Genomic DNA, 25703 nt, shown 5'->3' on the forward strand with positions numbered 1-25703 from the left:
AGATGCATGTGTCCATAAGCAATCTGTCTGCAGAGGGAATGCTCTGGTGACTGTTGGCGATATGAATGAGTGCTGAACTGCTTCTTCTCGGCCAGTCCCTTGGTACCTGCACCTCTGAAGGCAGTCCACCTCACCAACACTGCCACTCCTCAGATCCTTTGTGGAAACTGCCAAACCCTGCAGTTAAGCATCTCTTCCTTCATTCAAATTCCACTGTCACCACAGAAGCTGTCCTGGAGCAGCAGCCTTCTCAGTGGCTCCTGAATACTACCCTGTGACCATGGGGCAGACTATCATGTGGTCTGAAAGGTGATCATGTCAGAAAATGTACACAGTTGAGCTGCACAGGTACCGGGACTCTGCATGTGCATGCATGCAACAGTGGAGCACGCAGGTACATGCTTCTGGGCTATCTGAGCAGAGCTTTGAATATGTGCATCTACAGAAGCCTGGCTCTTTCCATCTGCCCTGTGCTTGTCTTAGCACTAGTAACACAGGCCCTGCCTCCTTACTATGTCAGACTCAGGTGAGACCCAGCTCATCAAAGCCCTGTCCAATCAACTCTACTTGACTAATTTCTTGGGATGAAACAGCCACCTTCAGCCTGCATGAAATCCAGTGCCTTGCACCCGGTCCCTCATGTTTCATCTCTAACTATGCTTGGCAATTTTTTTGAATATAAATTTCCCTCTATGCTACTAGATTTCTGTTCCTCTTTTAAGTCCGTGGATGTAACTTTAATAACATTGTGGTGGCATGGGCTGTTAAGACTGGGTCTCCTTAGTCACTAGGGTGGGTGGGTGGGTTGGTGGGTTGGATTTAGGTTTTGTTTGCTATCTATTTTATTTTCCTCTTTCTTGGTATTGGCCCCTAGACCTTGTGAACATTCCTAGGTTATGTGTCTGGATTTTGTTGTTTTCCTATTACAGTGCTGAAATCTGTGACCCGGTATGATCTTCTCAGGTTGTCATTAAACTCTGGCTTTATGAAGAGGTGGCTTAGCAGTGCTGCCCTTTCAGAAGACCTGAGTTCCCTGTACCCACATAGTGGTGCACAACCCCCGTAACTCCAAATCCTGGGGATCTAACGCACATTTGTCTGCACAGCACGTTCATAGGAGGAGGCTGCCTCCAGTGCAGCTGTTACGACCTGAAAGGCAGACTCTTGCCACTCTTTGTTCCCATGGGTGCAGCATTCACGGACAGCAGCATGGGAAGCCACAGTGACAAACAGAACTGATGAAACACTGCCAGACAACGCCACGAAGACCCGCTGCTCAGGGAGGGAGGGAGGGAGGGAGGGAGGGAGGGAGGGAGGGAAGGAAGGAAGGAAGGAAGGAAGGAAGGAAGGAAGGAAGGAAGGAAGGAAGGAAGGAAGGAAGGAGCGAGCATACCACAACCTGCACAGTAGACAGCACTCAGGAGCACATCTTAGATTAGTCACAAGTCCTGCTTGCCCCATTTACCAGCCACACCCCTCAGCCAGATACAGCTTCACCAGACACATTCCTCTCATGCCTAAAGGCTCCCTTGGGTTCCCAGGATAGAAGTCCAACTCCTAGTTCTGCATGCCACCTGCAGAAACACTGCCTACGGGGAACAACGTGTGCGGCCCACAGCTGCCACCTTAGAACCTTGGCAACAGCTACAGCTAAGTATCTGATAACCACTAAAACAAAAGAGGAAGAGCTCTTTCTGGAAGATGGTCCAGGAGGGCTCCAGGTTTGTAGCTTCCAAACCAGAGTCCCTGGACAAAGGGTGCACTGAGCGGGAGCCCTGCTGGGCCCCTGCCCACTGCTGCCCCAGGTCCTGAGCTCACCCAGGACTTGGCTTTCAGAAGCTATGGCTCCTGCCAAGAAAGCTATGAGAAAGAGTTTAAAAGGCAATTTTAGGATTGAGAGCATAGCTCACTGGCAAAGTACCAGAGCCAAGATTGCCCAAGACCCTTAGCACAAGCCCGACACTAGAGAGAAGGGAGGGGTCAGGCCAACAGGTAGGGCTCAGATGTGTGATCTTAAGGACAAGCCTGGGTCTAGAGGCGCAGACTGAGACTAAAAAAGCATCATCCCATGGCCCTCTGCCCTTCACCCACAGCCACTCTGCAAGCAAGAGCAGCTATTCCTAAGGCAGCAAGACACTCCGAAGAAAGGTCCTGTGCCAAATTCTCCTGTTGAGCCCACAGTGTAAAATGAGTGGGCCTTGTGTTCTTGCCACACTAGGGAGTTCCCACAAGGCCAGTCTCACACTGACCGGGGCAGGGCTGATGAACAAAGGCTTTGGGACAGCATTTTCCTGAGCCTACCTGAGGCACTGTATGAGGATGAGGATGGTGTCCTCCGAGAGAAGCTCTTGACCGCCAGGCTCTGGCCTCTCTGCTTCCGCCGCCAGGCTGTACGGCACTTGGAGTCAATGCTCTGCTTGATCCGATACCAGTCAGATTCCGTGATTCCAAATTTATAGAAGAGGTGACCTGAAAGAACATGTCCCAGATAAGAGCTCTCATACACAGTCCTTGTCCTGAGCCCCACTGCTGAGAGCACCAGACACAGCAGCTAAGCGCTGCTAAGAGACCTAGCGGAGCCGCTGGCCTACGCCTGGAAGCCTGACTCGTCTTCTAGAAAATCTCCATCAGGGAAGATCGTCCATTACTCAGGTCATGAGGGTCAGCAGGATTAGATGCAGATACTTATCACTCCTGCCTAGTTAACCTTTAAATAACCTGGCTTCACCCCAACACCAAGGGGACTCCATTTCTCACAGGCTCCAGACTCCCAAGCCTATAACTTCTCTTGCCCTAAACTCACAAGGCAATATACACCATCCTAATTATCTAGGGAATCAAATAAAGACTTCACGCTGCACTCATGCAGGTCTTGCCAGAGTTGTAGTCCGTTACCCTCTGTTCCTCTGTTTGGCCCAGACCACCAGAGTCCAGACCAGCTAACAGTACTGTCTCCCCAGCTCATCCAAAAATGCCCTCAGTGCAGCACACTTGCTTTCTAGAATGCCTTAAACGTGCACGAGTCTCACACAGTGTTTACACCCTTCCTCCCTTATAAATACAGGGAACTTAGTTTTGCTCTCGGTGCCTGTCAGGAACTGGAGGGCCTTGGCACTCAGTAGGCACTGGCTAGTGTTCAGGGAGCAGCAGTTGCCTGAAGATATTTTGCCAGTGATCCCTGCCAGATGCTTGCTCCTGCACTCTTAGGCTGTCTCCTAAAACCCATGTTCTTAGCATAGGAATTATTTCCCAGAATTGCTTGGGACCCCAGGGACTGGAGGGTGGGGCAGGAGCACCCAGCACCCAGCAGAGTACCACTGGAACCCAAACTGCTCATCCTTAGAAGTACAGAGCAAGCCAGGAGTGCCATGGAACAGCACGCGGGGCCTGGCCCAGCTCACTACCTCATGCCATGCCCCTCCCTTTTTTCTTTTTAGAACTTACTTTTTGTTTCTCCATTCCTTAAATTTGCCAATTAAAAATTATATTATTAAATTTTTTGTGTGTGTGTGCGCGCACACACACACACACACACACACACACACACACACACGAGTCCCAATACCCGCAGAGGTCACAGTCACTGGATCACCTAGAGCAGGAGCTACAGACAGTTGTGCGCCGCTGCTGTGGGAGCTAGGACTCGAACTCAGGTCTGCTAGGAGGAGTAAGTGCTCTGAACCATTGGACCCTGTCTCCAGCCCATGGTCCTTTGTCTGCCACAGCCCCAATATCAGTAGGAAGGATGGTAGTGAATGATATCATAAGACTTTCTCTTCAACACAGAGACCTCTATAGCTGGCTTATGCAATTTCACTGATTAACAGGAAAATAAATGGAATAAACTCAAATTATAATAATCAAAAGTCTAAGCAAACTTCCTGTTTTGGCTATTAAGGCCACTGAGTTTAGATCATCTACTGAGAGGTAAGTTACCACCCAAATTCTAAAGCTGCTTTTATCAATAGCAAACCTGAGAAGCGGTAGAAACGAAGCCTTTCGTTGCTATATTAAGAATTGAGCATCAGGAGATGTCTTTGAGTTTCCTGTTTACATATACTAGGCACTGACACAATGACCTGTGACCTGGAAGGAGACTGGCCTGCTGAGAGCACCACAGAGAGTCCTGTGGTACCTTTCACCTTCCCCTTGGAAAGGGACTCTGGGAGAGAGCTGGCAACTCTGATTCTGACTTTCAGGTCACTTAAAATAGACACGGAATCATCATCCAATAAACCCCTGAGAAACCACATTTGCTACAAGTGGCTTCAGGTGTGGACAAAAGCCTCTCCAGGTCCCAGGCTAGGTACGTGGCTTCCAATAACAGTTACCACAGACCCCTCTGCTGACCAACACCTCAGCTGATACACCTTTGAAAATCTCACGGAATAAGAACGTCATTGCCCTTGTGCCTGTTTTGAAGCCATCCCACGGTGTAGCTTCTGGCTCCCTGTCCTGCCATGTGTCACCTTCATCAGCTGAAGACAGACAAGACGAGGCTGACGTCACACCTTCCTCTGCTGCTCAGCAGGTCATGCGGTAGAATCAGGGCTCAAAAGCCAAAGCCCTCAAAAGAACAGAAGCCTGCAGCTGCTGGCCTGTGGGTTACCTGCTGCCCCAGGAGTAGGAAGTACTGCTCTTCAGGCTGTGGAGGCTGCCAGCTTGCTCGCACCCACGAATGGTGGAGCAGAGAGCATCTGCTCTCATCACTAATGCCTTTCCGCCCCAGAACTCCACTGCCGACTATGATATGGGAAAGGCAGCCTCCCAGCTCCGTCTGCATGAGCCTACAAGAAGCCCGCTAGGAACTGTGGGAAAGGCAGCAGACTAGAGGTAACAGAGCTGCTCTTCAGTGGGTGGTATGGTGCTTCATCAGTCACAAAGGAAGGAGGAAACAATCACAGCTAAAATAATCTCAAGTCTGAGGAGAGAACCAAGCTGAAAACGAGCTGCCAACAGCTCATCTTTCATGTCACAGACAAGACACAAACAACTGCAGTTCCCCAGAAAAACATCAGAGTCCACCAGAGGAATGGAAGGAGAGCCGGACAGGGATGCTCTGTGGGCCTAGGCAGGCACAGCAGTTTCCTTCCCAAGGACAGCCTACAGGCTCTCCCCAGCTCACCCTGACCAGTTCACACCTCCCCAGAACTCCTCTTAGTCTGCAGTATCCCAGGCCACTCTAAGCCAGCACCACAGCTGTGACCGGTGCCTTCTGGGAAGAGGTTGCCCACTGGTGTCCAGGACTCAAGCACTCTGCCACCAGCTTGAACTGACCAAACTCTTCCCTGGCTCTCTAGGCAAACTGGCATTCTTGGGGTATCCCAAGACCTGTACCAGGCCATGGCAGACCAATGCCACACCTAGATCATGTCCTGTATCCAAAGCATATGAGTTTTCCTATCTGCCTTCAGGACCTGGGAAGAGACAGCATCTGATTATCCAAACTCAGAGAACCCCACATGCCTGTCACTGATGGAACAGTGTCTTCCAAAATCGTCTTTTCCAGGACCTCCAAATGAGAGTGTGCTGGGACCCAGGGCCTTTGCAGACAGGACGGAGGAAGAGGTTACAGTAGTGGGATCTCACTTCTGTACAGCATGTGCTTATAAGGAGATGGCAAGAAACAGACATAGACATCCAGGGAGGAGATGGCCAATGGAGGTAGCCTCAGGGAGCACCAAAACTACCAACAGCCACCAGAGCTAGAGGCACAGCCCCTCTGGAGGAGGTGTTGCCCAGCTAACAGCTAAACTTCGCATCCAGGCCTGTGCCTGAATGCTCTAGCATGAACTCTGTTATCATAGTCCTAGAAATCCAATATACCCCAAAATGCACCAAATCAGGAGAGGTCTCTGGATAATATGCTACCTGCAACTTAGGAACAGGAAACTGTCTGCTCTAGGTAATGGTTTAGGAAAGTTACTGCATGGGTGTGGTGGTGCACACCTTTAATCCCAGCACTTGGGAGGCAGAGGGCCCACACAGGTAGAGGTAGAGCAATTCACCAAGTTTCTGTTCTTACAGAGCTAAGGAACCAGTGCACAGAGACTAGCATGGAGCCTGAGGCCACAGAGCCATGGTCATTATGAACAGCCTGCACTCCTCCTCGAGCACATGGCCTACAGTCAAGTGAACATGGTGTAGACCATGGTTTGGGGAAGGCAAGGCAGACTCTTGGACAGATAGCCATAGCCTTAGGAACGCCCCCTTTCCCCACCCCATCCTGCATGGGAGCAGAGGGCACCACTTGCCAGTTCTAGGTAGCTCTGGAATGAGCAGTCTAGGAGGCTGGGCATCAGACTGGACCACTGAGGAGAGGAGCCTTAGCTTCCCCTGGAGCTAAGCCAGTGTCTAACTGTGGGGTACACTGACCCAACACTCTGAAACCCCAGGGCCAGTCTTTCTTTCTAAAGAAGGTGTCAAATACCTACCTTCTGTGGGATATTTGATAGAGCTGTGATTCCTCTGACCCCTATACTTGCCCATGTGGCTGTCTCCTTGGTAAGGACAATGCAGCTGCCCCCTCTGGGATGATGGAAAAGTCAAAGGTGTGTCCCCAGTGAAACTAAACACACAGCCATCCCAGGACTCATCCTGCATGTGAGCATTCCAGGTAGCTCTGGAATGAACAGTCTAGGAGGCTGCGCACAAACAGGACCACTAAGGAGAGGGGCCTTAGCTTCTTATGTGCTTTCCACGAGTCAGCAGGATGACACAGTGACAGGCAGCTTGAGCAGTGGGTGTTCCTCAAGTAGGAGAAAACAACCAGTTCGTGTTGGGCACTAAAATCGGCCCGAGAATGCTACTGGTTCCCAGCACGGCCAGGTCAGCTCACGGGCATGTCATGGTGCCAAGGCCAAGACCTCCCTGAACAGAAAGAAGGTGGTACTCTGCTCGTGCCATTGGGAAGCTCAGGGGCACTGGGTCAGTGGGCAGCAGGGACGCAATCCTGCCTCTGCTCTCTCTTCTCCAAAAGCAGCCTAAGGAGGCATGAGACTGGGATGGCTAAGTCCTCTCGAGCAGCACCCCAAGTGTCCCTCTCGACACAGGGTACCACACAACATCTTGCCAAAGCAAACCCTATGTCCAGATCCCCATCTCCATCCATGACGGCCACTGAGCCTGGCATCACCCCCAGGAATGGAAACATGGTGTGGATTCAGCTCCCCGACCACCTCACAAACCAGGCTGTTACGAGCTGTGTGAACTTACACCGGATGCCATAGATAGTGAGGGGGTCCAGCTGCTTCTTCCCATGCTTGCCCTGGCCCGACAGGTTGGACACGGCCTGCACCTCTCGGTGGAACAGGTAGTCCAGCAGTGTGAGCGCCATCTTCTCGGCTGTGCGGCAGTTGGTGCTGATGTGCAGCATGTCAGAGGGGATGATGGCGCAGCGCACCCGCATCTCAGGGTTGTTCTCATCGCCCAGCCAGGTACCGTTGGGATAGTCCTCTGAGAGGAGAAAGGCCTCAGTTAGCAACGCTCAGAAGCATGTTCAGACAGTACAGCACACAGCTCAAACATAAGCTTCCTGGGGCTGTTAAGCCAAGTTCCCAACCTCCATCTGGCTGCCAGGAACACCAGAGCTGAGGTATAGCAGGCCCAAGCCACCCTGATTGTAAAGATATGAGTTCAACTAACAGAAGTTCCTTGGGCAAACAGAACGAAAATTATGTCTCAAAGGCGGGCAAGTTTGCTGGGGAAGCAGTCCAAGCACTGCCAGATTTCCAATCCATGGCCAACTCATCTGAGCACACTCCAGCGGTGCCATGTGCCCCTCTCGCAGGAATGCTTTGCTAGGTCTGTCACAATACTGCCTTACAATACTGTATGAGTCAGGGTTCTCTAGAGTCATCTGGGACAAACATCATGGGGAAACACGCTGGCAGGGAGGGAAATGGGCATGGGTACTCAGCACAGGCAAGGATGGGAACAGCTGAATTTTAGAATTCAGAAGATGATGAATAAATGATCTCTTGGCATCAATGGTTTGTAAATGGAGAGATGGTTCTCAGAGACAGGTACTTTTCTAGAAGTCAGCCAGTAACTGTTATATCCAGTGTGCATACAAAAAGTCCAATGGGCTGGCTATAATGGTACATGCCCAAAATCCCAAAACTTAGAAGTTTGAGGCAGGGGAATCCTGAGTTTCAGATCACATAGGCTACATAAGGAGACTCTATCTCAACAAACAACAACAAAACAAACAGAAGTAAACAGCTGGGGGTCAGGATAATCTCAGGTAGAGAGAGGCATAGGACTGCTGTCATCACTCGGTGATAAAGGGGGAAGCAGGAGGAAGAACGGCCTGCCACCCAGTGGGCCATGCTGGGTCACTCAGTGTATTAGCTTCCACAAACACACAAACCTGGTGCCCTCTGACCTTACAGACTTGTGTAACAGTAGAGTCCAGGTTCCCACTGGTAATACTACTGAATCATGTCTACCTAGAACATCTACCCAATCCCTATCTGAAACATACCTTCTGTCAATTCAGGAGGGGTGTGCTTACTGTATTAATATGTCAACCCAATGTTACCATCTGAATAAACACATTCTTCTAGCTTTATTTTACAGTTTAAGCAAAATAAATGTCTTCTTTTCCAGTCATATAAATCTTCAATGATATTATCACTTTAAAAAACTATTAAAATGAAAAACTTCCAGCAGCAACTTGGATTTTCTGCTTCTTTAAAGCAGGTCAGAATACGAGCAGCTCTGAGAGTCTATCTTAAGCTCCAGAGAAATAAAATGTGAGACACAGAGAACTCCCAGGTGAGCATCTCCACTTCCCATGCTCCCCAGCAAGCACCAGTGCAAAGCCAGTCTGGGTCTATGTTTCAGCTTTCCTTCCCTGAAGCAACTTGTCCCGAGCCCAAGCATCAGGGGCCCAGGTCCTCTATTATCTCCAGGGCCTTAACCTGAGCAAGTCTTTGCCCACCATGACTTTGAGGTCACGTGGAGCATAAAAAGATACTTTGCTCCAAATTTACTGTGCAACAACTGCCACTCAGCAACTCATCCAACAGTGTGGGCGGCAGAGATGCCTCAGTATGAATCATCACCTCCCCTGCCCTACAAGAGCAACAGATACCACAAACCTCCCCTGTCACTTCCATCACACCCGAGGCCCAGGGCGTCCACTACTCGGAACAAGAAAAGCCCCCTGACAGCAGCCTGGGTGTGAAGAACAAGAAAGCAGTGTCCACTCTCCATGCCTCACTGGGACACTGGGTTCTGTGATAGACAGCCCTGCCTCCCAGAGCCCCAGTTCCTACCCAAGAGTACCAGGCACAGTTGTGGGTTTCCTAAGCCATTCCTGGGGCTCTGCTGCCGTCCTACAGACCAGTGACATAGGCCTGACCCAGCAGAAAGGTATAAACAATATGAAAAGGAGTGAACATGGAGACTGCAGAGCTACTCAAACCCTGCATCATCACGTCAATCAGCTCCTGCGACCAGCCTTAGTCTCCTTCCAGGAAGCTTTCAGACAGCAGACTTGTAGTCATGACTACTATTAAGTATATTTTCTATCCATGTGAAAAATTAATTCCCATCTGGCATTTATTTGTAAAGCAAACCCAGGTACCAACATTAAGACACATGCTTCGTGAGATACCAGTGGTTCCAAAACTGAAGGTAAGCAGAATGAAGTCCCCTGGAACTTACCAGAGAGGAAGCAGAAGCAGCACCCACTGCCTTCCAGGCCACACTGCCACACAGAACCCAGCCAAGGGTCTCGATTTATTTAACCCAGTTCATTCAGCAAGGGGGCAACAAAAGGCTCTGTAGAGTCAGAAACCACCTTCTTCCTGTGCACTTGTACATGTCTGCCCTGAATGGACCTTGAGCCGCCCAGGGAGGGCCTGAGAGCAGCCACAGGACCTGGGTCCCTATCTGAGCCTGCACATCCAGTTGTGACACCTGCAGCCAGGCTTTGAGATGCTCTGACACAATCCCCACCCCTGTGAAGATGGCGAAGTAGCTAAGCAGTGTTCGACAGGGGCAAGGGGAGCGGCTAGACGGTGGCACATGCCCTGACCCAAGGACAGGCCACATGGTAGAGGACAGCTGGGACAGCCAGCCACTACTTCTATGGCACAGAAGTGGAGAATTTTACACATTTATTCCACAAACTGCAAATTTCAATTTAGAAATGGCATACTCCAACATTTTCTTTCAAAAAAGTTTTTGGTAGATATATATATATGTACCATTTTTGCTTCATTTTTCTTTTTTTAATAAGCTATTTTAAATAACAATTCTATTATATAGCTGTGTTTTCTAACCAGTAATGCACAAATGTTTCTTACATAAGATAACTATGCACAGCCAAGGTCTCTGTTCCCTAGACCTCATGGTCACTCCACAAACAAGATCCACCAATGTGCCATCAGCTCCTCCGTCTACAGCTGGGCAGCCCAGGGGTGGGTCAGAGAAAACAAAAACAAAGCAAAACTTAAATTGCAAGCCACTTGGAGCTTCCCCAGGCTGCAACCAGCTTCCTGGTGCAGGGACCTAAAGGGAATCTAACACAGGAAGTTGTCAAAAAGTCCTGACTACTTAGTGGAGGGGGGGATATGGGGAAAGGTTTTGCCACTGGCAATGTAAATGAAAATGATATTCATTTAAAAAAAAAAAAAGAAGGACCTGACTGGTCAGCAGAACACGACAGGAAGCCATACACTTGCAGAAACCATGGGCTGGGCTGCAGAGGGAGCAGTCGAAGCGGTGACAGCTGGAACACAACACCTCCCCACGGGAACTAAATGCTTAGGATTTTACATGGAGGATTAGCCTGTCCTCTAGGAATTACCAAATGCCCACACTGTGGGAATAGAAACCTAACTAAATCCCTTAATTAACAGATCCCGTTTCGATGCATTCAGCCAGCTTGGCCTGTGAATGGCTTTGCCCCTCACACGCTCAGTGTTCAAGAATAGAATGCAAGGATGTCCACTACAGAAGACATGGGCAGAAACTCAGCATAGCATACCTGCTCTATGACCCCGTCTCTAAAACCTACAGTAAGGTGAAATGGTGCGGGCTGTCATCCAGCTCCTTCGGAAGGTAAGGTGGCAGGGCTGAAATGTCAAGGCCACCTACCTGAGCTGCAGAGCCACATTTAAGGAAAGCCTGGACGGCCCGAGTGAGATACTGTCTCAAACTCGGAATGCAGAGAGGGCTGGGGTGCAGCTCGGAGGGAGAATGATTGTCAGGCAAGCACACCACCTAGGTCCGATCCTAGCACCCTGAAAACAGTAGGATTGCCCTTGTAGTATAACCAACTGACTTCAAATTTTATATAAAGCATTTGGAATTCTTAAGCAATAACCTTTTGGAAGTCTGGTACTCCAGACCTCAAGCACACAGATACTCAAGAAGACACAAGCCATCTGTCTGCTTGTGACTCTTGGCTCCAAACGGGGCCAAAAGGACTAAATCCTACAAACCTCCACAGCACACCATGTCAATAATTCTTCTATGACATGAGCCAGATGACCTAACACTCCCTGCTAAGCAGCTGCCCTGGGGCCAGGAGGCAGATGGGGTGATAAGGCCCACAGGTCAGTGGCCAGGACTGCCAGGACTAGTGGGCAGTGAGTACGACGTGAGAGACCGTCCTGCCTGACAGTCCGTATGCAGCAGTCACTTAATAATGATGCCTTCTGTCCCCACCCACTCGTCAGAGAACCACTGTGCCGACACATGGCTCAGCAGGATAATACACACTGCTGGTAAGATACTGTGACCTACCTTCCCCAAGGTGCGAGAAAGCCAGATGGCTCTGAACTACGACCTCTTCTTTAAAAGCTGGGAAATGTCCTGGCACTGGAGAATGAACAGTCCTGATGCTGTCCGCCAGCATGGCGGTGGGTACAGAAGCATTTAGGACGGCAGGGACAGTACTCAAAGCCTCTACTAACAACAAGTATCTTATTCAGAGGTGCAGCCTAGACTCAGAACTCTGACACCAGTCTCTCCTGAGTTCACTTCAACAGTCTGCTATTTCCCCAAATACTGGTCATATCAGATTCAAAAGGGGGAAATTCTTAGGATAATTGCAGACTTCCCAGATTATCAAGATTCTGTTAAGTAGTGGTCTACATCAGGCCTAAGCAGCTAGCTAAACAACCCCAGGGCTCGCACAGCTCTCAAGGGAAAGGGGAGAGAACAGTCAGGCTCCTCGGCTGTTACAGGCATGACCTTTATGGGGTTCCTTGAAGAAGGAAGGATGCACCTTTCTTCTCAGTATAAAAACAGCCAGCTGTCCTGGCCTGGAGTTCACATAGATGCTAAAACTTGCACACTCATGTTCACACACCACAATGTACAGCAGCCAAAGCCAGAAATAATGCAAATGCCTGTCAACCAACCACGTCACATGAAGGCAAGCCTGGAGCCGGGAGCCTGCAGTCCCCGCCACACAAAGGGAGTGCCAGAGTATAGGGCACACGGTCCCTGCCACACAGGGAGAGGCACTGGTAATTCAGTCCCTGTGTGCACAAAGAAAGACCAGAGCAAAGAGAATGAAAGAGAATGCAGACCCTGTCCCTATGAGGGAGGCAGGGGCAATGATGGCCTGCCTTCTGGATGCCAGGACCCAGGCAGTCATAGTAGGTACTCTGAGGACTCTCCTTCACACAGACAATCAGCAGCTCCAGGGCTGGCTGAGAGGGCAGCAAGTGACCAGCTGGGCTGAGGTTTCTTACAAGGATGATAAGCCATTCTAGATTCAGACAAAGGTGACAGTGGAGAAATGTGGAGTAACTAAACCTGCTTCTGTCACCGTGACAGAGACAGTTTCTAGTGAGCAAAGCTTTCAGAGGGTTCAGTCCACGATCGCTGGCCCTGTGGCAGTCAGTCTTCAGTCATCACGGAGGAAATATGTGGTCACTCAGTCCTTGGTCACTGGCCCTGTGGTGGCCAGTCTTCAGTCGTCACAAAGGAAGCACGGGGCACAGGAGGCTGTGGACGCTGAGACTCAAAAGGGAAGGTCCCATGGGGCCAGGATCCCACTCCTCCTCAGGACCCGCCTCAGTGCCCCACTCCTCTCCTAGGCCCACCCCATGAAAGGTCTACCTCTGAGCGATAAAGCCATGACTGTGGTCAAGTTGTCAGCACACAAGCTCTTGGGAACAACAATCTAAACTTAAGCAACTGCTAGAACGTGTACTGTAAAACCATCAAGTGTGTGGTATATAGCTTCAACTCCCAACACTGCAATTTTGAAAGACATTATTTCTAATATATCAGATACAGTAACATATCTAAAAGCAAAATCTCTAATAAAAAAAAAGTGCTTATAGGAAAAGTCAATCATTTAGATAAGGAAACAAAAACCTCCCAAAGTCTCACAGGTAAACAAAGTCTATGTGTGGGATTTGCCCACAGAGCTCAGCCTGTCAGAGCTCCTTCCTCTCTCAACACTACTGTCACCTAGTTAGTAGCGAGGAGGTACTTCAGACTTTTCAGGGAAGAAGAGCCTGCCCCACCATGGGGACCACAAGAAATCATGGGGAGGAGTCTAGGGAAGGCAGACCCCGCCCTTGCTTCCCTGGCTACTTACAGATCTCCAACACAAGAGGCCACCCAGCCCACGAAGCCTGTACTCTCTAAGCCTAGCAACAGCCTCTGGAAACCTGAGAAATGCTGAGAACAGTGGCGGCTACTAGTGCATGGTCATAAAAGCTATTCCTCCTCAGAAAGCAGGCCATCCAGGGAGGCAGCTCCACAGCAGACATGCCAGTAACATGAGAAAGACACGGGCACAGGGAGACAGGCACAGGGAGACAGGCAGCCACGGTGGGATGCCAGCTGCTTTAACTTTCTCCATCACTCTGTGTCTCTTCTTACCAACAGTAAGCCACACCCCTTCCAGAAGTACAGCACAAAGGCACAACTATGACAGCCCTGAGGACGCACCTTCAGAGTTCAGGGTGATGAGTGTGACGTTGCTCCCAATGTTCTGGCTTCCTGGCTGGCCGCAGTTAGACACGGAGTCACTGGCCTCCGACCCGCTCTCTCCATCTTCATTGTGGCTGTCGTCCTGACCAGGCACTTTCACCACGATGGTATTCTGCCGTCGCCCAGGAACAGCGCTGGCGGGAAACAAACACAGCAGCCCAGGCTGTGAGAGGACATGAGTGGTACACTGAGATAGCCCTGACTCCCGCGGCTGTGTGGATTTATCCCAGTGTCTAGCTGACCATGGGCCAATGCACATGGTGGGTCCCCCAACATGCGGTATGTCCCCACACGCACCCTCCATGGAGATGAGCAGCAACATAACACGACAGTCTGAGACCAACGAGACATACAATATAAAGCAACTGCTTACAAATACGAACAGCACAAACTCAATTGAACCACAACTCACTGAGACTCAGCCTAGAATCCAGCTTCCAGATCATAGAGGCCATCCACACATGTACAATGGTCACCACGTGTCAGAGTCCCCACCCATCCATCACCCAGGCTGTCAGACACCCAAGATGACTTAGCCTCCAAAACACCTCCACACTCCCTATGACTCCCACAGACAAACCCTAGCATCAACTTCCAAGGCCATCAGGAATGTCGGGAGTCCTCTGGGAGCCATTCTTGGTGCAGGGCCCTGAAGTGCAGCAGCAGCCAAACAGCGAGCAGCAGAAAGTACTCAAAAGAGACCCAGGATTGATTTGTTTTCTGAATGACTCTGTCAACAGTTTGGACTATGACCTACTAGACACCACAGAGGAAGCAACGCTCTAGTTCCTGTAGACAAAGCCAAACGGGCCTTAAAGCTCTGGTCCTCCCCAGAGCCAGGAGGTCCTTCCTGAACGTGACCCCACAGAACTACCCACGGTGACCTGGCTCATCATCACGCCACACCCATGACCTCAGCGACGGCCAGGAGGCACATCCTCTCCCCAACAGAGTGGCAGGCCTCCAGCACCCCACAACACACACAGCAGCCCCAGGCCTCCTATTTCCTAGAGAACTGGTCCAGGACAAGAAGCCAGAACAAAGCTGGAAGGAGCTGCACCCCACAGAGGAAAAAAAAGCAAGGCAGGAATCTGCGAGATACTGCTGGTAATTAAAGGTGGCCACGCTTTCCCGAGGAAGAGGCCCCACACGGCATGGCTGTTATGCACTTTCATTTCTGATGCAAGTTCCATTCAAAACATCTCAAAGATAGGGATGAGAAAAACAAGTCACAAACTCAACACAAGTACATCATTTACCAAACTGAGAAGAGGCTCAACTGCAGAACAGACAGATGGGAGTGGTCAGCTGACCACATGCAATATCCATCCTCTTCACATACCAGATCCAGCCCAGCGGTCCTTAAGCTGCCCACCCGTGCTGTCTCACACACCACTGCTAAGCACCAGGTTGGCCCTTCCTGACCTTCAGAGTATGGTGGCTGCTAACCAAATGGACCCTGTGACTACAGACATGGACATGTGCTCAGACCGAGCCCTGGCTCAGGAACGCTCACTTATCCTCATGATAGTGGCAGGGGAGGTGGGGTGGTGATGGCTACTGACTTGCTAATGATATTTTCCAGGGAATCCGGTGCCCTGTTGCTCAATGGGTCTTCCATCTTGGCTACAATGGCGTTCTGCCGATCATTGTTGAGTATTACTGTAGTCTGGGGGACGACGCTATGAAACAAAAGAATCACAAGAAAAAGAAGACCTTAAAACAACAACGTTCATTGTCAGAGCACATGAGTCATTCAATAGCAGAGAGCGGGGTCCAGTCCTGGACATCTCCCCTAAACTGGAGATGGGGCTCTCCAGATTCCTGCTTGTCGGTATTCTTGTTTGACCCAAATACCCAGCATGGGCAGGGTGGGTTGCGAACATTTAACAGAGTAGGCAGGGCAGGCTAAGGCACCCTTCTGTCCTATGCATCAGCAAGCCTTCTCAGCAACAGGGTTCCGTGAAAAGAGGTCCGTCTTCATTTCCCCTTGGGTGTATGCGTGATGTGTGTGTGGGGGTTGTGTGTGCACCACATACAGGTGAGTTGTGTGCAGAGTCCAGAACAGAGGTTGGGAGTTTTCTTCCATTGCTCTCTGCCTTATTCATTTCAAATAAGGTCTACCACTGAAGAGTGACCCAGTCCATTCAGCTGGGTTGCTACGTCAGCAAGCCTGGGATCTGCCTGCCCCACGCCCCCAGTGCCTTTTACAAGAGTGTCAGGGATTTTACACTCAGACTTCGTGCTTGCAGAGGCACGAGCTTACCCACTGAGCCGGCTCAGCTGCCCAGCCTCTTTCAGCCGCATCCCTCCAACACTGTGCTGGTCTCACAGCTGCCCTCTAGAGTGGGAGAGTCAACCAACCCACGGGCAGTGAAGGAAAACACGCTCACACACCACCCACAGCCCTCCGAAGAACACAGAACCAAACCAAGAGGCCTTGAGGCTTCAGTTTGAGGAGAAATTCTAGGAGAATGGGCCAGAGCCCAAGAATCACCAGGTTCAGCAACACCCAGAAGGCAGCTCTAGGGTGTAACTGAGCAGGACCAGCAGCCGGCTCTCAAGGGACTCCTTCCCACTGCAATCCTCATGTCAAGTCGGAGCACTTCAGGATACAGAGTTGTCTACAGCGTGGACCTGAGACCCAGGGTCCTTGTCCAGAGGACAGGGCACTCACTTCCTCCAGCAGGCCATTCACTTCTGCCTCTCAGTCATTCCACTTATGCTCTGGTGACACCTAAAGTGACAAACTAAGATCAAGTGTCCATGGAGATCCAAAGTAACCCAGGAGGCCTCTGCCTGCTTCTGTGGCTGTGTGGCCTCCAGCACACACTTGCCACACTCACAGCACAAGATGGAAATGGCTGACATGGCCTGGTACCATACAATCCTATCAGCCACAGCTTGATCCAAGTAACCAGAAGACACCCAATATTTACTAAAATATTATGCAAAAGTGCATAAGTGCTGGAGAGTGACATACACACAAACGCTTCTGGGAACATTGGTCACCAAACTAAGATGCGGACTCAGGAAAACATTTCCCGGTGCCCGAAATTTGGACTTTCTGAACACAGTATCACCTCCTTTTCTGTCCCAGGTGTATGACTCCAGACCACACGCTTGCTCATTCTCCTGTGTGACTTCTGAGGTATCTGGGCTGACCTACCATTTTAGTGACTTAGTCAAACACAGAACTGGGAGCTGCTGGAGGTGGGATCTCACAGATGGGACTACAGCTCCTCATTTAGTTCACTGTGGTCTATCAGGGAGAGGCGATAGGGTAGGAGAGGCCGCTCCAGGAGCCTTCCGGAAGGAGGTATCCACTCCTCCGGCCTGAGGCAGCCCCTTTCTCCTACAGCTTCACACACCGTTTGCTCAGCAGCTCCTGAGCCAGTTTGGCTCCTAAAGTAAACCATGTAAGCACACACACACACACACACACACACACACACACCAAACAGCCATGTGCACACACAAGTCCCATACGGTCAACATTGTGAATTAATTAAAAGTTTCCCAGGAGCACTTGTGAACAGTGTCCCCAGCTATGAAATCCATGTAGCCTGAACGGAAAGGAACAGCAGCAAGCAGCCCTGAACCCACGCAAGCCTGAGCCGCAAGCCTCCTTCAGATGCCATCGATTCCACACGGGCACCTGGGCTCTAGGCAGGGTAAGCCCCTGCACAGGTCCATATAATGTCCCTTTCCCAGAAAGAGCCCTGCTCTGCCACCTCCCGGGATCTCTCTAGAGAACCGTCTGTCTGTCCTTCAAGAATGTCATGTAAAGGGAGCTGCGGGCCAGCCACAGAGCAGCTCACCACTGCGGCTTCAGTGGCTGGAAACTGCTCCACAGCATGGAAGTGTTACTGAGTCTGGCCCACTGAAAAATGGTAAGAGTGTCTGTAGGTATCTTCATGGCTGTGCCTCGGTCATGAGTACACATGGCCCTGAGCACCACTGCCTGGCCATGTAAGAAGGACACCAGCTTCGAAGGCCTGGCCGTGCTGCTGCACATGAGAGCTCCTGTCTTCTACATTCTTTCTGGCATCAAGGCCTATCTATCGTCCTTTGATTCATCTTAACAGTGTACAAACACCGCTGGCACCCCCAATCCCCCATCGCCCCCACACCATCTCCCCCACCACAGCTCTGCCTGGCATATTCTTATAGTCAAGAAGCTGAAGACTCGCAGGCATCCCTCAGGCTGGTCTCACAGTAACTTCATTTACTGCTGAGTTTAGAACATCTTCACTTGTCTGTGTTACTCTTTCTATGCTCTCTCAGATCAACCTACCACCTGCCTACCTGCCTGCTTTCTTGAATCAGACTGAAGGATCCTTTTTGCCTGGTTCTAGGCCCCAAAGACCTCTTGTGACCTTACAGTTGGCCTGTGGTCTACCTTTACAAGGACCTCCCGTCCAGGTTCTCTTCCAGTCCAGGTTTTCTCTGTGAAAAGCGTAAACTCGGCCAAGGGTGGCTTCCACCCCTGTCGCTCCCTGGGTTGCCCCACAGGATATCTCTCTCTTTTGCTCCAGGGTCAAGCCGGCTATTCCCCCCTTGGTTTATATGGTGAAATTCTTTTTATGATCTCTACTCATTCCTTTACAATCCTGAATTAACTACTTATACTTCTACCCATAGCTGTCGAGTTTCCTTTTTATTAATTTATACTTGTTTATTTATTTGCGTTTCCCCACTTCCCTCACAGTCCCCTCCCCATCCCCCTCCAAGTTGTCTATTTTTCTATTAAATAGAAATGAGATAAGGACTGTAGAGACGGCTCAGCAGTTAAGAGCACTGGTTGCTCTTGCAGAGGACCCAGGTTCAGTTTCCAGCGCCCATGTAATGGGTAATAAACATCTGTAACTCCAATCCCTGGGATAAGGCCCTCTTATGGCCTCCATGGGCACTATACACACATGGCACACTTACAAACGTATGGACGAAACAAAAATCTTTTCATAAAACAATGAAAATTTTGAAAAATGTAAATGATATGCCCCATAGACTGCTGGGACTTTTGGAGAGGCATGGGGTCTTTGAGACAGCATCTATGTATCCAAGGCTAGGCTCAAACTTACAACTCTTCAGCCTCCACATCCCAAGTGCTGGAACTACAGGCAAGTACAGTCATGCCTGACTGTTCAGTTCTTATGGGATGTTGACTGTGGTCGAAGCTACCTAAGCTGAATACATCACCTTTACATACTACTGTTCAGTAGTAAAGCATGCTCGATACTGTGGCAGAGCAGCAGCCACGGGACAGTATGAACACGGGACAGTATGAACACGGGACAGTATGAACACAGTATGAACACAGCCCTTCAGAGGGGCGCCACCAATGAGCCTGGCAGCACTGGCCGCAAAGGCCTCAAGAGAAGCAAGTTGCTCATTTCAAGTACTGTGAAACGTACTTGAACACGGGGTGCCTTCCACACAGCAGCATGAGATGAAGTGTGTGCACACGCATGTATACACACACACACACACACACACACACACACACACACGCACATACACACACAAGGGGGGTAGGGAGGAGATGGGACGATGCAGGATCTTCCAAAGAGGCTGTAGTCAAAATACAGACAAGGGCGTCTCAGTGCCTCTGCCACAGATAGCAGCTCAGAAGACATCTCAGCGACCTGAGGCCATAGAGCTGGCCAGGGATAAGTTAGATGTGAACCCAATGTTCTCTTATAACAGCAACTTTCTAAAACAAAACAAAAAGCTGAGCTTACACTTCTTCTCACAAATCAGAACTTTCTGGGAGAAGCCAGAGCCCCCTTAGAACCTAAGACCTCAGTTTACTTTACAATTGCCCTGGGCAAGTCTCATGAGATCTTTGGCTTTAAAAAACAGCAAAAACAAACAAACAAAACTATACAACAATTTCCCAGTTACACACACACACACAACAGTTCTGCTGAGCCACCTCCCCTCACAGCTGCTCACCCTGCTACAGGGTACACTTAGCACCTCTGGCGTCTGGTGGTGGCCTTCTGTCCACTTTGTTCAATAATGCATTGCCAGCACCCCAAGCCCACCAGCCACAAATGCAGTCTGCTGTTTCAGGCCCACATGAGTTAAGACTGGGCTCATCCTGAACTAAGCGTCTTAGGGTTCTGAGGTCTTCACACAACTGGTGGACATCCCAAAGAAGACAGAAAGATGGCGCACCAGAGCCAGCGGGCAGCACTAAGCATACAGCAAGCAGAGGATGTCTAGAGCCACCTCACCCGCCAGTCAGAAGTTGACATTAAGTACCAAAAATTAAAGATTTGAAATCCAGTGAGTTTCCTGGGGTGTGGCCAGCATTCCAGGAACTTATGACCTTTCACAGCTCAGAGTCACTGAGGCTCACACTGCATTGAGCCCTGTTCAAAAGTCACCCTCATCATGGTACTCTAGCCTTCTGATGGGGAGACACGGGTGTCAGAAAAGTCTCCCCCCAAGCCAATTATAGTGGATTATGTCTGTAATCCCAGGCTGGACTAAGGCAGGAAGACTTCTGTGAATTCAGAGCCTACTGAATGAGAAACGCGAATCCAGATAGCTGCCTGACAATTTTTTGTTGTTGTTTTTGGCTTTTGTTTTTTTTGAGGAAAATTTTATTTTTAATACTAATAATGCACAGTACCGTATCACATGAGAATAAAGATTATTGGAAAGGGTGGGGAAAGTTCTTCCTGAAGATGAACCAGAAGTCACCCTATGCCACACCTTCAGAAAACAGAACTGTATCAAGGTGCGCAGAAGGACAGAACACCTGGAAGGGAGCTGGCGCAGATGCAGTGAAGGCACAGAAACCCTTGGGAGAGAGGGGAAAGCTCCAGCAGCAGGGTCTTGGTGCACAAGTCCAGCTGGCCTCCCAGTTCACGGCATCCTCCAGCCTCAGCCTCCTAAACGCTGGGATGAAGAGTGCACCACATGCCAGGCTCCTTCCTTTTCAAATCCTAAAGAAAAGCCACTGAAGTAAATGAACTCAGAAACTAGAGACAGGCCCCAAAGGTAGAACAGCTACCTAGTATGTGACAGATTTTCATGTTGAGAGGTGAGTTCAGAAATGAGCAAACAACTGGGTGCTGGAACGTAAAGATTCATGGGAGGGACGAGGTCGTGGCTCTTTTAGGACAAGATCAGTCCCCAGCACCCGCATCAGGGGCTCCCAAACACCTGGAATGCTAGCTCCAAATGAGCCAACGACCTCTTGGCACACACACTAATGCTCAAACCACACACATGGAAGTAATTGCTTTAAGTATTTCTGGGAGCTGAGACTGCAGCTCAGTCAGAAGACAGCCTGCCTTCCATGCACAGTCCTAGAGGAACCCAGCACCTCACACACAAGGCTTGAAGCATGCCAGTGGTCACAGCGCACTGTGGTGGAGGGTGGAGGGTAGGGGGTAGGGGGTGGGGGGGTGGGGGGGTGGGGGGGTGGGGGTGGGGGTGGGGGTGGGGGTGGAGGTGGAGGTGGAGGTGGAGGTGGAGGTGGAGGTGGAGGTGGTGGAGGTGGAGGTGGAGGTGGAGGTGGTGGAGGTGGAGGTGGTGGAGGTGGAGGTGGAGGTGGTGGAGGTGGTGGAGGTGGAGGAGGTGGAGGAGGTGGAGGAGGTGGAGGTGGTGGAGGTGGTGGAGGTGGTGGAGGTGGTGGAGGTGGTGGTGGAGGAGGTGGTGGAGGAGGTGGTGGAGGAGGTGGTGGAGGAGGTGGAGGAGGAGGTGGAGGAGGAGGTGGAGGTGGTGGAGGTGGAGGAGGTGGAGGAGGTGGAGGAGGTGGAGGAGGTGGAGGTGGTGGAGGTGGTGGAGGTGGTGGAGGTGGTGGAGGTGGTGGTGGAGGAGGTGGTGGAGGAGGTGGTGGAGGAGGTGGTGGAGGAGGTGGAGGAGGAGGTGGAGGAGGAGGTGGAGGAGGAGGTGGAGGAGGAGGTGGAGGAGGTGGTGGAGGAGGTGGTGGAGGTGGTGGAGGTGGTGGAGGTGGTGGAGGTGGTGGAGGTGGTGGAGGTGGTGGAGGTGGAGGTGGAGGTGGAGGTGGAGGTGGAGGTGGAGGTGGAGGTGGAGGTGGAAATGCTTAGTTCTAACAGTGGTTAAGCTGTTAAGCAATATGTCCCACGGGCCAACCCTGGAGGCAACACCCTGCCTCTGTCTGGAAGCTGCCCGCAAGGCTCCTGGACTGCATCTGCACCATACCAACACTCCTGCTCCATCATCAGGCTGTGTCTAGCTGCAAAGAGCAGGAGGGTAACTTATTCGCCATCTGTATGAAAATGCCTGCACTGGCCCTTGAGGCCTTTTGGTTAGGCAACACAGTGCTGGCCTTGTTAGAATACTTGAAGCTGCTGGGCGGTGGTGGGGCACACCTATAATCCCAGCACTCTGGGAGGTAGAGGCAGGTGGATTTCTGAGATCGAGGCCAGCCTGGTCTACAGAGTGAGTTCCAGGACAGCCAGGGCTACACAGAGAAACCCTGTCTCAAAAAATTCAAAAAAATTCAAAAAAATTCAAAAAAAAAAAGAATGCTTGAAGGCCAGCATTAAAGGTTGGCTCACCAAACCACTGGTTTCCACAACAATGCAGATGCTTCGACAACTACTGCTTCTCCAAATGTCCTAAGCATTAAAATACCTCATTGCCATCCCTACAACTCTGAAATCAAACTCACAGCATACCTGCAGGAAAGACAAGCCAGGCACAACAGAAGTCAGTCCATTTCCATCTCTGGACACCGAATGCCCACCCCTGTGACCTCACAAACATCTTTATCATTATTAAGCTTACACATCAAAGAAAACAGGCCTTCTTTTCTTTAAATTTGCTCATTCAGGTCCAGAATCCGAAAATCTGGACCCCATGCCAGCTAAGGTTGGCAGTGTGTCACAGCCTTCTGTCTGCCAAGGAGCACAAACAATTACAAGAGCACCCTTGGAGCCCAGCAGCCTCAGCCTTGTCCAGCAGGTGTCAAATGACCAGCAGGGGGCATAGATTTCCAGAGCAGAGAGAGGGCCTTGGGTCCCACCTCCTTCTATATCTGGGCCTCTGCAGCGTCTCCAAATGGGAGGCTCTGTCCTTCAAGAGCATCTCTAGGCACTCAAGGCCTCCTTAGAGCTGGGGACTCTGGCAATGGCTCCTGTATTAGTTCTGTGGGTCACACTCAAAGCCAGCACGTAGTGGCCCAGTGTTTCTAAGTTCTATGCCCCACTGGCCAGGTTCTGTGTAACAGTTCTGTTTCTTCCTGAATCTGTACCAATGACTTCCTCCATCTATCGATGGAGTCCTGGGATTCTGCTCTTGTCCTCCAGGCTGTCCTCAGGCTTCCTGTTAACAGCCTTCTGGGGAATGTGGCCCTGTCACCATCATACCCAGGTAGTACCCCGGCTCTCATCTTCCTAATGAGGAAAATGAGACTTGGAAATGTCTAGGCCCTGGTAATGTTCAACTAGGTGACCTTGGCAATCAGTGCTCCCAAACAGACAGAATTCCAAAGCATGTACATAAAAACAACCCTCTTCCACGCCTGCTCCTCCTATGACCGGGTAGAACTAGAACAGAGAAAAAAGATGTTGTCAACACTTCCCCAACTCCTGAAGACACCATGATCCACAAGTGACAAAGTCTGAGGTACTGTCCCCAGAAGAGGCAGTATCTTATAAGAAGCAAAGATCACTGCTCTTTTATGTCACCCTGGGGACAACAGTGCTGTTTGCTGCAGGCCCAAAAGCTCTGGAGTCAGTGTGACAAACATGGCTACCAATGTAAAATGCCACTAGAGTCTTGGTGTGACCAAGGAGACTAAGGTATGCTTCAACACCCGAGACAACTAGCACAGAGCCCTCCCAACATGAACACCCCAGGCCCTGAGCACCCACGTGAGGACCAGACATCTGACTCTGAACCCTGGCCCAGGTGGATTCAGGTAGAAGACGTCCTTACAGTTTTTATGTAACTTGAACTTTCTAAGAACTCGACTACTGTGTCAGTCTAGAAAGAACTACACTTTGCTTCATTGGAAATGGCACAAAGAACTCAGCATTCTGGAATATTCCACTGCTGGTGGGTGATGCCTACAGCCACCGTCTCCAGGCTGCATCTCCATTCGCAACTGCGTGTTCAAACACAGACTCTTCCACCCTCTGTCATCCTCTCACACCTCCCCTTGAGAAACAGGCCACTCCATTAACTCGTAAAGCTGTATTTCCAAACATTAGGTTTGGGGACAAAGGGGCATTTCAAAAGAGAGCCTGCACAGACACTGTGTGCACAAGTGTTTAGGGGGTATGGGGGGGGGGGGTGAGCTGGTATGCTCACTTCACTTCAGTCATAAGAGAAGCCCTGCCTCTCCTGGGGCGTGAGACCACAGAGGGAGGGAGAGCGAGTGAACCTGGGGTGCTGAGAGTTACCAGAGGCCTGAATAGCTCCATCCAACAGACCTTATCAGGAACTGTCTCAAAAGAGGACTCTTGAATACCCCAAAACCATCCAAAGTAACCTCTGCTCTCCCTTCCCACACCCCTTAAATACACAAAAGCATCTACTGTTGCTTTAGTTAGCAGCACCACTGGCAGGGTGGCACCCACCAACCACCCAGACCACAGCAAAGCCACTGGTGTCCCTTTAGGCTGCTGAGGCTGGCGTTGCCACCCTATTGTTCTTCCCAACCCAACAGGCAAGAGGAGGTCTTGGAGCACAGAGATAACCCTCTGCCCACTACCATGAGCAGACTTCCTCCTAGACACCACGGGAAAGAATAAGAACAACCGGATCACTGGGTGGGTGTTGCCACCCACAAGGGTCTCATGGCACACTGCCTCCAGAAGACCCAGTGTGAGAAGGACACCTTCTGCGGCACCTTTCCATCCCACTGAGTCCGCCATGGCAGCAGAGTGCAAACCGTGCAAAGCTCTCTGGGAGGCCACAAACCTACTTAAAAATTAGGCATAAGGCAAAGCTCAGACTGAGTAGAAAGTTTGCTATGATCAAGTAAAAATTATAAATACCACCCCTTTAAGAAAAGGTAGGCAATGACCAGCTAGAGACAGAGAGAGAAAAGCAGCAGCACACACGGGCCGAGTTCATGGCCAGGCAAGGAGAGCTGAGTCTGGCTGCTTAGGCCAAGAAAGAAAGCCGGAGCGACTCGGGCCGTCCCAGCAGAGCCTGTGTTTGGTTTCGGTCTAAATGAAACCAGTCCCATGGAAGCACCAGGGCAGCTATCCGGGGCTGCGGCAGATCAGCGACAGCAGCGAATGGGCTGGCACGGGAACACTTCCCTAGGGTAGCCTGCAGAGCCTCGGCTCTTCCGTACTTACCATCGTACTTTGTTGCAGGTCTGGGTGGCGCCAAGTGGGGACCCTGCCACCATGGGGACCTGGATGGGACTGTGCTGTTTATTGGTGACCAGGTCTAGCTTCTCTTCCAGAGATTTGCAAGTAGCCTCGAGAGCTTGCAGCTTGGCCTCAATGCTATCCAACCGCAAGCATATCGTCTGGTTAATAGAGTACAGGAAAGACTGGAAGGGAAACAGAAGAGCTTCAGACAGGGTGTCTTCCACTGTGAGGAGCACGTCCTTAGGACCCTAGCTGGCTCCTACGTCCACCCAGTGTATTTCAGCTGAATGAGCCCTGGGCCATGCCAAGGTATTCAGTGAGGAGCCCAGCCCTCTGTGTCTAAAAGCCCCTTGCAAGCTCACCTCCACTAAGGCCATCGACTAATAAGCTTGTCACTGCTCATCCACAGATTTATAC

General features: G+C 50.7%; 1 protein-coding gene across 8 annotated transcripts in view; it reads right to left on the bottom strand.

Annotated features, from left to right (window-relative positions):
- Banp (BTG3 associated nuclear protein) overlaps nucleotides 1-25703 on the bottom strand; it is a 76797-nt gene that overhangs the window by 23491 nt on the left and 27603 nt on the right. For 5 of the 8 annotated variants that reach the window (XM_052166162.1, XM_052166158.1, XM_052166161.1 and 2 more), the window contains exons 4-8: nucleotides 25269-25468; nucleotides 15537-15653; nucleotides 13930-14105; nucleotides 7216-7455; nucleotides 2302-2469 (exon numbers count right to left, since the gene is read on the bottom strand). In XM_052166162.1, the coding sequence (XP_052022122.1) occupies nucleotides 2302-2469; nucleotides 7216-7455; nucleotides 13930-14105; nucleotides 15537-15653; nucleotides 25269-25468 (901 nt within the window). The remainder of the gene's footprint in view (nucleotides 1-2301; nucleotides 2470-7215; nucleotides 7456-13929; nucleotides 14106-15536; nucleotides 15654-25268; nucleotides 25469-25703) is intronic. The other 3 variants (XM_052166163.1, XM_052166160.1, XM_052166159.1) reach the window with 1 other exon arrangement.

This window comes from Apodemus sylvaticus, chromosome 21 (assembly GCF_947179515.1).
Source record: "Apodemus sylvaticus chromosome 21, mApoSyl1.1, whole genome shotgun sequence".
NCBI classification, from domain to species: Eukaryota; Metazoa; Chordata; class Mammalia; order Rodentia; family Muridae; genus Apodemus; species Apodemus sylvaticus.